Source organism: Pelobates fuscus, chromosome 4 (genome assembly GCF_036172605.1).
Source record: "Pelobates fuscus isolate aPelFus1 chromosome 4, aPelFus1.pri, whole genome shotgun sequence".
NCBI classification, from domain to species: domain Eukaryota; kingdom Metazoa; phylum Chordata; class Amphibia; order Anura; family Pelobatidae; genus Pelobates; species Pelobates fuscus.
Window position 1 is genome coordinate 226,096,691 of NC_086320.1, and position 12,261 is coordinate 226,108,951.

A 12,261-nucleotide genomic window follows, 5' to 3' on the forward strand; every position below is an offset into this window, starting at 1 on the left:
ATGAAGCCTTGCAAGTGAGGGCATTCACATGTCAATACACATCGGTCTTCCCATCGGAGATCATAACAGTTACATACAATGTAGAGTCCTAACCTCAACATCTGAGGAAATGGATTAAGGGGTAATTATGTCAGATGGCTTAAAGATAGGCAGACAATGTAATAGAGCAGCAGGAAATGCTAGCAGAATGCTTGGTTGTATAGGGAGAGGTATTAGCGGTAGAAAGAGGAAAGTGCTCATTAGGTCATTAGACAGATCCATAAATTAGCCTTAAACAAAATGGGATACCAGATGCACCTCTTAAAAACCAAACACTGCACACAGGGGAACAAGGCGGGCAAACGGCTTGCTGCACGTTTACAAGACAAACAAACGCAGCACAAAATAGCTTACCTGATAGCTCCAAACGGTACAAAGATCGTCAGAGTGCGGATTATACAGCGAGGTGTAGTACTTTGCCAAAGTGTTGCTAATTTCTCTAGGGATGGCAAACGATTTCTCTAGGGATGGCAAATTATCTTTGTACCGTTTGGAGCTATCAGGTAAGCTATTTTGTGCTGCGTTTGTTTGTCTTGTAAACGTGCAGCAAGCAGTTTGCCCGCCTTGTTCCCCTGTGTGCAGTGTTTGGTTTTTAAGAGGTGCATCTGGTATCCCATTTTGTTTAAGGCTAATTTATGGATCTGTCTAATGACCTCTAATATCTGTGTGTTTAGGGTCAGAGAAGGGTTAGTCTGATTTGTATGGTTCAGGTCATATAGTTTGTGTTGGAGCTCCAGCTGTTTTGTGGGGGATTGTTTTTGTAAGTTAGAGGCTCATCTTATAAGAAAGTAGCTTACCACTGGTTTATGTGCTACCCAAATAGTTTGTGGGGAGATGTCTCGGAAGTAGTTGTCTATGGCGTCACCTAATTTGCGGGCAAATGTGGGATCTTTAAGGAGGGAAGTATTCAACCTCTAAGGACTGCGGTGGTGATAATCATACTGGTCTGCCAGTGTTAGTAGGACTGGTGCATGGTCTGACCAGGTGATGGGGTCAATCGTACACTCGCGTACTTGGTTCAGGGCGGTCCCTTGCATAAGGATGTGATCTATGAGTGAGTATGTGTTATAGACCACTGAGTGGTGTGTATAGCTTCTTTCCCTCACATGGTGAAGTCTCCATCATAGCAGAGGAAGGAGGCGAGCAGCCTCTGCACCCTGTTGCATTAGCAACGGAGTGGTTGGTACCTGACACTGTTGGGAGAAAGAGTTGTGTCTAGTTTAGCGTTCAGAATGTGGTTAAGATCACCACATAGGATAGTAAGATTCTATCTTTATGAAATACAATTTTTCTGGCGGGGACAGGGGGAGGGGAGAAAACAGTGCTTCTTTAATATGTAAAATTAAAATATTACAGAGAGTTTCATATAACTCACGTAAAAAATAAAAGACAAGCAATTTATTTTATACTCTTTTCTTATATTTCAGGGTGTTCCTGGAAAAAATGCTTTGCCGGTAAGTATTTTTATATGTATATAACATGGCATAACTAATAAAAAAATAAAAAAAGATAATCTGACTTTTTATCTTTACCCATCTCTTAATAATAACAGTTATACGCTTATGTGGTCTGAAAAGTAAAATTAAACTACACTGCTGAATGTACGTTTGTCCTGAAACTGGGCACACTTATCGTGCTCCCTTTCTCTCATAGTTTTAAGTGTTGCATTTTTTGCCATTGAACAGTGAAACATAAGCAATGCTTCTCTTTTCCTCATTTGTATTGTTTCATATACATTTTAAGGAACACTATAGAGTTAGAAATACAAAGCTGTATTCCTAACACTATGGTGCCCTTTTGACCCCTTCCCCAGGCCATGTAAAAAAAACTTTAAATACTTATCTTATTCCAGCGCTGATGTCACTCAGTGCCTGGTCAGACTCCTTTTGTGATGTCAGTCAATGGAGGAACCTAATGCGCGTGTGCGGCAAGTGCCACGCATGCATAAGGCCTTCCCCATTGGAAACCATTGACTCAATACTTTCCTATTAGGTTTTTCCACATGCTGGACATCTTCAAGCAAAGCATGAGAATGTCCAGCATCTTTTCAAGGAGCCAAACTCTGTGAAACTGCAGGAAGCGCCTCTAGTGGCTGTCTGGTAGATAGTCACTAGAGACAGTCTTAACACTGCAAAGAAAACATTGCACATTCTCTAAAACTGAAATGTTTTACATTGCAGGGTTAAGGGAAAAGGGACACAGCACCTAGACTACTTCAAGGAGATGAAGTGGGCTGGGTGCCTATAGTGTCCATTAAAATTATGATAACGTCCCTGATGCAGGAATTATACAAATCTTTAGCAGCAGGAATGCAGCTTACAAAATTCAATTAACAACATTAATAACTGCAAATAAACAGTTGTCAATTCCCTAAATTTGCAACTCTAAACAGGTCTTATGTTCATAGGTACCTGCAGGTAAATTATGTGCACAACATACATTGGGGGTCTTGGGTGTAGCTAGCACTACCCAGATAGTTGTTTATTTAAATGTTACAGATAAAAGGGAGGATTCTGAAGCAATTGCAATGTTATGTTCAATGTCATTTCCAGTGAAGTAACAGTTCCTCTTTAAACTACCTTTAATGCAATGATAACTATATACCTATATCAATTAAAGTCAGACTGTGCATTACATTCATTTTATTGTATAAGTAATTATCCCTCAAACTTTTTTTTTTCACTTATTATTAAATTATTAGAAATCTGGTTAATATTAAACAGATACTTTAGGGCAGTGGTAGGCAACCAGGTGTTGTGGACTACATCTCCCTTGATGCTTGGCCAGCATTATGGCTGTAAGGGCATTATGGGAGATGTAGTTCACAACATCTGGAGTTGAAGGTTGCCTACCCCTGCTTTAGTTTATAGTTCATAGATAGTTTTTTTTGTTGTTGTTGTTGTTTTTTTCGGTTTTATATGTCTCTTGTATGATATTTAACAATGTAAAAAAAATCCAATTGTAGGGTGAAAGGGGCATTCCTGGACTTGAGGGAAAATCTGGTGCTAAAGGAGAAAAGGTATACAAGCTGTGAAAAATGTTTATCCTTTGGGAAAATATTGTGGATCATTACCTTGCAAGAGATTTTCATTTCAAAGTCTTCATTTCAAAATTAAGATTGATATATAAATGTAGTACGATTGGAAGTTAGGGAAAGGTTTAGCAAGAGATTGACATTTGTAGACAAATGAAAGCAGCAACATGTAGCCTAAAATAAGATGCAGATTGTCAGTGGAAGATGAATGAAGCAGATGTATATTGTGAGTTTTGAGATTGTACCTCCGCACGTTGTAGATCTCTTTAACTTACAATCGTATTGGAAGATAAAATGCATATAAAACCAAACATAACAGTTCACAGACTTTGCATACTGTTCTAGCTAAAGAAATGGTCTTGGAAAGACTTATCTATGATGCTAAATTTATATAAATGTAAGAATGATAGTTCTTCAGTGTGTGTGTTTCCTGATACATGTGATGTAAATCTAGGGTGATCCTGGAATTGGAATCCAAGGACCTCCAGGCCTACCAGGACCACCAGGCCCAATTAGTCCGGTAAAAGAAGCTGTGAGTACCTTATTTTAGTTATTGTCACCGGCCGTCCTGGTGCTCTGTCACTGAGACTCTTTAATATGTTAACCTACATAATATAATTCAGTACATATATACATCATGGCCCACGCTGTGTTCCAAGCAAAGCATTTTCTTAAGGAACTGCTAATGATGAAAATTGTAGGTTGTGGTATAATTGATTAGTTCACCAGTGATTAAATAACTTTGCTTTATCGTGCATTAAAATAAATCTATCTTCTGTGTAGTAACATTATTGAGTATAGAGGAGTTAGTCCTGTGTAATCTGCAGCTAGACATCAGCAGATCTAACATAGATCAAAAAGTTAAAAAGGAACTTGCATGCATATTGAATACATTTTTTCAACATGTTTGTATAGGTGAAGATAAAGTAAACCCCTTTGTCCACATATATATAGCTTTTCACTATATGTTTTTTTTAAATTGCTGCTGGTATAAAGCCACCTGCTTGTTTTGTTTTTGCTATTTTGTTCATCTGCACGGGAGGCCTTTTACGGCTTTTTATTCTGTGTTTCTAAACTCAAAATTTGGTGCCTAATTAGCTCGACAATTCTGTTATTGTTTCTAAATGTATTTCAATTCATTTACAATCAAACTTGTTGAAAAATTAAATTAGACAAGCTCTTAGAATGATATCAATTATATTAGCACAAAATATGTGAGGACACGGGAGAGCAAAAGCTCTCTCCTGGATCCTAGATTTACCATCCGCAAACCCATGGATTCGGTAAAAAGGGACAGAACAGTCATGGGCTTCCTGGTCATTTGCTTTACCATATGTGTGGCGAAGGAAACGGGGAGAATACAGAAAATTCTAATAACATTTTTGCATTCATTCATTTTAGTTGTTGGTTGACATTTAATGAACTGCTCACAAGAACCCCTAACGACTCTAGTGAACTATTTATATTTTGGATGATAGTTTTTGTTATTATTTATCAATTTATTCTGAGCTAGTCAGCTATAAATGCATGATTATTCTATGTACTATAACATTCTGTTATTTTGTTTTAGTATGTTGCCACAAATCTAACAACCAGCTTTCTTGGTCCAAATATAGAGCTTAATAAATAATTTCCTACAGTCTAAATTATATTTATGACAGCATTACTTTTTATCTTTCAGTAATGCACAAACTGAACTTGCTATTACATTGAAATAAATGAAAATGTGTTCTTCTCAAATCTGTGGCTTGGAAATGTTTTTTTTTTGTTTTTTTTAATTAGATAGGAGAAGATGCCGAGGGTTCGGCAAGCGGTGATACTGGAGGATCTGGACAAGCAGTAAGCCAATTTACTATTTGGCATATTTAATAATATGGATATGACATACTGTATAACATATAAACACTGATATATTTTAGTTGAAAAAGTAGTTTTTTTAGTAACAAGTTTTAAATTATTAAGAAGAAAGCACTTTTAAATGTAGGGTTTATACTCATGCAATATTCTTTTCCCCCATTTAAGTGTCTACCTGGGCCCCCAGGTCCTATAGGGCCCCCAGGGTCTCCAGGAGCTCCAGGAAAGCCTGGTTTGGGTGCAGGCATGAATGGACTTCCAGGGAAGGATGGAAAGGATGGAGAACCAGGGAAACCTGGACCACCCGTAAGTAGACGTTCTATATGCTTTCTCATTTATTATGGCATAAACTATTTAATTACTGAAGAAATTATCAAATCCTGTTTTCCTGCTATTACATTTAACAAAAAAAATATATATATAATTATGGAATACTGATAGTGGTCTTGTTTTCATGCTTGTCTGTAAAGAAGAATTCTTAATACCAATAACTCAGAATTGTTAATACAAATAGCTGACAGACATTTGCAGCTGAAAAACTTTAAACAGTTTTTCATGGTCCACCTTGAATTTCACATCTCCACACTCTTTTTAATCATCCATTAATACTGAGCATTTCCTGTTTTGTACATTTCCTGTACATGAAAAAAACGGTGACATTTTCAAGTGTTTTGCTCAATGCATGTGCACGCAAGTCTCCAAACTGTCTTACTTTTACTGGGACAGTTTTTAGGTTATGGTCCTATTCCACCATCCAGGTTTTGTTCCCTGGTGTTCCCAAATGTGGAACAAGCACAGTGTGGCAGCCACTAGGACCATGCAGAGAGAGCATGGTTGTCTTTGTTAGGGGCCACCCAGAGAGACTGCTAGCCAACCTGGAATGCCTGATGAGTGGACTCGCCAATTATGTGCAGCACCAGTGATGCAAGTTGCATCACTGGCAATACCTACTAGGGCCAGCCCACCCCCAGTACTTCACCATGTTGAGAGGTTGTGACTTACCCTACCTGCTTTAATCTGGGCAAGTTGCCCATAGGAGGCATGTATTAGGTGTTTAGAAATACTAACATTCTCCATTTTGGCAGAACTTTCCCGATCTCAGAACCTGTCCCACCATCCCAACTTTATTTCCTAGTGAACTGTCCCCAAAAAGCATTGCACAAGCAATGCCCAGGGCACTTAGGCCCTACAGAGAGCAGTGATGTATTTACCGCAAGGCTGACAAGACATTTGCCTTGGGCGGCACTTTCCAGGGGGCGACAAAAAACGCCACCACCAAATGCCCAGGAAAATACATTTTCAGCCTTGTTTTATGGGGACCCAAAAGCTGACCACCTACCCACCTTTGGGCCCCTCCCCGGGGCAGGCGGCCACTTCTGTCCCAAGCTGAGCAGGGAGATCACGGCTCCCTCGTGACTAGCTTAGCATGCCGGCCCGCTTGCCTTCCTGCATGCCCGCCTGCCTTCTGACCAGCAGCCCCAACACCCCGGCCAACAGCCAGTCCAGCAGCCCCACTGGACCCCAGGTAAAAAAAATCCACCCAGCTCTCCAAAAGGTAGGGAGTCTGGGTGGATTTATATTCAATTTTACAAAAATAAAAATTTCTGAGTGTTGAAGGAAAATATGTGTGTGTCTGTCAGTCAGTGAATGTGTGTGTGTATATCGGTCAGCGTGTCTGTTAGTGCATGTGTGTATATCTGTCAGTGTGTCTGTGAGTGAGTGTGTGTGTGTATATCTGTCAGTGTGTTTCTGTCAGTGAGTGTGTGTGTATATATGTCAATGTGCGTCTGTGAGTGAGTGTGTGTGTATATCTGTCATTGTGTGTCTGTCAGTGCATTTTGTGCATGTCTGAGTGATAATGTGTGTCTGTCAGTGAATGTGTGCGTGTCTGAGTGATTGTGTCTGTGAGTGAGTGTGTGTGTGTCTGTCAGTGAATGTGTGTATGTCTGTCAGCATGTGTCTGTGTGTGTGTGTGTCTGTCAGTGTGTGTCTGTGAGTGTCTGAGTGATGTGTGTGTATGTCCGTGTGTGTCTGTCACTCAGCCACAGACACACACACTCATTGTGTCTGTGGGTGAGTGTGTGTTTGTCAGTGCGTATCTGAGTGACTGTGTCTGTCTCTGAGATTGTGTCAAATCAGTGAGTGTGTGTGTATGTCAGTGTATCTGTGAGTGTGTCTGTCAGACAAAGTTTGTGTTAGTCTTGTCAGTGTGTGTCTGTGAGTGAGTGTGTGTGTATATCTGTCAGTGTGTGTGTCTGAGTGATTGTGTGTGTCTGTGAGTGAGTGTGTGTCTATGAATGTTAGTCTTCAACAGGAAGAGTTGGGGCCTCGATGGGAAGGGGTGAGGCTAATTCAAATTAGGGGGTGCCCAAGTTTCATTATGCCTAGGGCAGCACAAAAATAAAATACACCACTGACAGAGAGCACTGGAACAGTGCTCCCTGCATAGTCTGCCCTTGGAAGGTCTGCCTATTTGATTGACAGGCATTCATGCCAGATTAACCTGCTAATTCTCTGTGAGGATCCGCTCCCTTTTTGGGATGGCCTGCCCCAATAGGTGGTGCAAGTAATATAATTCACTTGACTGATTCACACCCTTATACTCCACCCGTTAACGTCCTGCTTCATATGACATTGATGTTGGGGGTTATGCTTATTTCCAAATTTTATGGGTATTTTCTTTTTAAATCTAAAGACAACATGCTTATAGAAAGGCTTTAGTGCTTAAAATCTAATTATATCGGCTATACTGAGCATTTGTATTCAATAACTTGTCTTTAAATCAAGATGATGCAGGCAGGGCTTCCAAGAAACCCTTGGGCAGCAGCTCCCCCAAAAAATTAGATCAATGTTGGCATATAATGAATGGTCTAAAATGTTTGCATCTGCCTAACTTATGTATTATACAATGAATTAAACTGTGATACAATAATATGATAAATAACATTATAACTTTACAATAATCCAAGTTGAGGAATATAATTGAGACTAATTTGATTGATTATGTCCTGAACATTTTACAGGTCTGGGATGAGGACAGTAGTGGCTCTGGCATTCTAGAGTGCTGTTCCGAAGAAAAGGTCATACTGTTTGTCAAAAGGCCGTATTTTTCCCAGTATTGCATACTATATACAGTGGGACCTCGGTTTACGAATTTAAAGCGTTCTCCGGGACGTTTCGTATTGCGAAAAATTTGTAAACCGAAATACGGTTTCCCATAGGAATGCATTGAAAACCAATTAATGCGTTCCGGAGGTGAGAAAAAAGTCAAATAAAGTATTTTATCTGTTCAAAACTCTTTATAAAGTGCACTTTAAAGGCATAAATACTGTACATGATTAATCAAGCAATAACATTTCAAACATCCAACTTTATGTTTTAAAACATCACACATCAACTTTTAAAACATGCCAGACTGTTGGTAACATGGTACAGTGCACTTCAACTGTACATAAATCACACGTCAACAAGGAAAACATGGACAATTGCAAAACAATTTCAACACTTTTTGGAAGATGAGGAGGACGAGGGCAATTGGGCAGTACTAACACAAGCAGGTTCTTCTTCATGTCTAGGCTGTTTTTGTAGGAACCTTTCCATTGTCTGCTGCCTCTGGCGCCTTTTAAGCATCCCTCGGAAAGGGGACATGATGTCTGTGTCAAAACTGCTCACAAGTCTGTGGGCTAGAGCCTTATCTGGGTGGTGCTGCTGTACAAAAGTCTGTAGGTTTACCCACATTTGGCATGCCTCCTTAAGTTCCGTGGAAGAGAGCTGTTCCTCACTCATTTCCTCCTCCTCCTTTAAATGCGATCTGCTCCTCCATCGCCTCTTTCTGCAATTCCACCAGCTCCTCGGTGGTTAGATCATGGTCGTGTTCCTCCACCAGCTCGTAGACATCCTCCTCAGTCACTTCCAGGCCCGTGGTCCTCTCCAAGGAAACAATTTCCTCCAACACTGTTGACTCTGGTGCAGGTGCAGAAGCACTGGAGGCAGGTTTTACAACACAGTCTGGCCACAGGTTGCGCCAAGCAGAATTTAGCTTTGTCTGGCTGACCCCGGCCCAGGCAATGGTGATAATCTGCAGACAGCTCACAATGTCAAAATGCTCTCTCCAAAATTCATGGAGGGTGAGGCTTGAGCGATCTGTCATCTCAAAGTATTGCCGGAAAAGCTCCCTTGTGTAGAGTTTTTTAAAATTGGAGATGACCTGCTGGTCCTTTGGCTGGAGTAGTGGGGTGGTGTTAGGCGGAAGGAACATGACCTTGATGAAATTAAAGTCCTCCATCAAGTCTTCCTCGAGGCCTGGAGGATGGGCAGGAGCATTGTCAATGAGCAGCATGGCCTTGAGTGGCAGGTTATTGTCCACAAGGTACTTCTTCACAGCAGGACCAAAAACCGCATTGACCCACTTCACAAACTAGAGACGTGTGACCCAAGCCTTTGGGTTAGACTGCCACAAAACGCTCAACTGCTCCTTGTTCACCTTGTGTTTCTTGAAGGCCCGTGGGTTCTCGGAATGGTAGACAAGCAGGGGCTTGATCTTAAGGTCCCCACTGGCATTGGCGCAGAACAGGAGGGTGAGATGGTCCTTCATCGGCTTGTGGCCAGGCAATGAGGTCTCCTTTTCTGTGATGAAGGTACGCTTTGGCATCCTCTTCCAGAAGAGTTCAGTCTCGTCGCAGTTGAAGACCTGCTGAGGAAGGTAGCCCTCTGAAACTATGACCTCCAGGAACTCCGTAGCAAATTCCTCAGCTGCAGCAACATCGGATCTTGCCCACAATGCAACACCACAATGCAAAACACACAGTAAAAGGCATGCACAGCACATGAGCTGGCATGGAAACCACAGTAAAAGGCATGCACAGCACATGAGCTGTAACAGGCATGCACAGCACATGAGCTGGCATGGAAACCATAGTAAAAGCCATGCACAGCACATGAGCTGTAACAGGCATGCACAGCACATGAGCTGTAACAGGCATGCACAGCACATGAGCTGTAACAGGCATGCACAGCACATGAGCTGTAACAGGCATGCACAGCACATGAGCTGTAACAGGCATGCACAGCACATGAGCTGTAACAGGCATGCAAAGCACATGAGCTGGCATGGAAACCACAGTAAAAGGCATGCACAGCAGATGAGCTGTAATAGGCATGCACAGCACATGAGCTGTAACAGGTATGGAAAGCCCATGAGCTGGCATGGAAACAACAGTAAAAGGCATGCACAGCACATGAGCTGGCATGGAAACCACAGTAAAAGCCATGCACAGCAGATGAGCTGTAACAGGCATGCACAGCACTTGAGCTGGCATGGAAACCACAGTAAAAGCCATGCACAGCAGATGAGCTGTAACAGGCATGCACAGCACATGAGCTGGCATGGAAAACAACCCCACATTGCAAAACACACAGTACAGTACTGTAACAGGCATGCACAGCACATGAGCTGGCATGAAAAGCAACCCCACAATGCAAAACACACAGTAACAGGCATGCACAGCACATGAGCTGGCATGGAAATCACCCCCAGAATGCAGAACACACAGTAAAAGGCATGCAAACAACTAAGCTCAGCTCCCTACCTTTCCACTTCTTGAGATGCACCAAAAAGGCTCCAAAACCTGCTGCAAATGGCTCCAAAAGGCTCCAAAACCTGCTGCAAATGGCTCCAAAAGGCTCCAAAACCTGCTGCAAATGGCTCCAAAAGGCTCCAAAACCTGCTGCAAATGGCTCCAAAAGGCTCCACAACTTGCTTCAAATGGCTCCAAAAGGCTCCACAACTTGCTGCAAATGGCTCCAAAAGGCTGCACAACTTGCTGCAAATGGCTCCAAAACCTCTCCAACACCTCCACACTACACACTCACGTGCTACCCACACTTCAGTATGCAGGGGACGGAGCTATAAACCAGGACACTTGTTTCGTATTGCGAAAAAATTGTAAACCAAGGCTTTTTTAAAAACGAATTTTCATTCGTAAACCGAATTTTTCGTTTACCGAGGCGTTCGTTAACCGAGGTTCCACTGTACATATATAAGATACATATATTAGATATATGTGTATGTATATATATGTATGCAGTAAATTGCTAAACAGATATATAAATCACTGCCCTTGGTTATAATGAATTGATATGTATGTGTTTTCCCAAACTGCCCTTCAGTTAAACTTTAATAGAAGGAGAATCAGTGGTACCCTGTTTTCATCCAGAGACTCCATCAAGATTTGTGGTAAGCAGAACACCTGAAAATTTCAGTGGATTGGAATGAAAAATGGTAGCACTCACAATCCATACAATATTATATGAATGTAGGAATGCACTAATGCTACTATTGAAGAGCTTTGTTCGAGAATAGTAACAGATCAATTTTTGTGTGTGTATATATACACACAAAACGTATCTGTATTATATACATTGAATACAATTATAAATGCAACACTTTTGTTTTTGCCCCATTTTTTATGAGCTGAACTCAAAGATCTAAGACATTTTCTATGTACACAAAAGGCCTATGTCTCTCAAATATTGTTCACAAATCTGTGTTAGTGAGCACTTCTCCTTTGCCGAGTTAATCTATCCATATCAAGATGCTGATTAGACAGCATGATTATTGCACAGGTGTGCCTTAGGCTGGCCACAATAAAAGGCCATTCTAACATGTGCAGTTTTACTGTATTGCGGGGGTCTGTTGGAGGGGGGAGGGGGTTGGCAAAAACCAGTCAGTATCTGGTAAGACCACCATTTGCCTCATGCAGTGCAACACATCTCCTTCACATAGAATTGATCAGGCTGTTTATTGTGGCCTGTGGAATGTTGGTCCACTCCTCTTCAATGGCTGTGCGAAGTTGCTGTATATTGGCAGGACCTGGAACACGCTGTCGTATACGCTGATACAGAGCATGCCAAACATGCTGAATGGGTGACATGTCCAGTGTGGACATGTCAGGAATTGTGTACAGATCCTTGCAACATGGGGCCATGCATTATCATGCTGCAACATGAGGGGATGGTCGTGGATGAATGGCACAACAAGGGGCCTCAGGATCTCGTCACGGAAGCAAAATGCCATCAATAAAATGCACCTGTGTTCGTTCTCCATACCGTATGCCTGCCCATACCATAACCCCACTGCCACCATGTTCCACTCGATCCACAACATTGACATCAGCAAACTGCTCACCCAAACAAGACTTCCCAATGCAGCTAAATGAGAAATCTTTGCAAGACAGGTGATCTGAGCAAGTACTGCCTCTTGAGTTTAGCTCAACTGGGCTAACCAAACCAGGAAGTAACAGGACCGGTTGTCTGCTTGAAAGCCAAGGGGGTGT

General features: G+C 41.7%; 1 protein-coding gene across 2 annotated transcripts in view; it reads left to right on the forward strand.

Annotated features, from left to right (window-relative positions):
- COL15A1 (collagen type XV alpha 1 chain) overlaps positions 1-12,261 on the forward strand; it is a 353,153-nt gene that overhangs the window by 226,244 nt on the left and 114,648 nt on the right. For both annotated transcript variants that reach the window (XM_063451925.1, XM_063451926.1), the window contains exons 9-13: positions 1,467-1,493; positions 3,005-3,058; positions 3,528-3,605; positions 4,856-4,912; positions 5,096-5,233. In XM_063451925.1, coding sequence (XP_063307995.1) covers positions 1,467-1,493; positions 3,005-3,058; positions 3,528-3,605; positions 4,856-4,912; positions 5,096-5,233 — 354 coding nt within the window. The remainder of the gene's footprint in view (positions 1-1,466; positions 1,494-3,004; positions 3,059-3,527; positions 3,606-4,855; positions 4,913-5,095; positions 5,234-12,261) is intronic.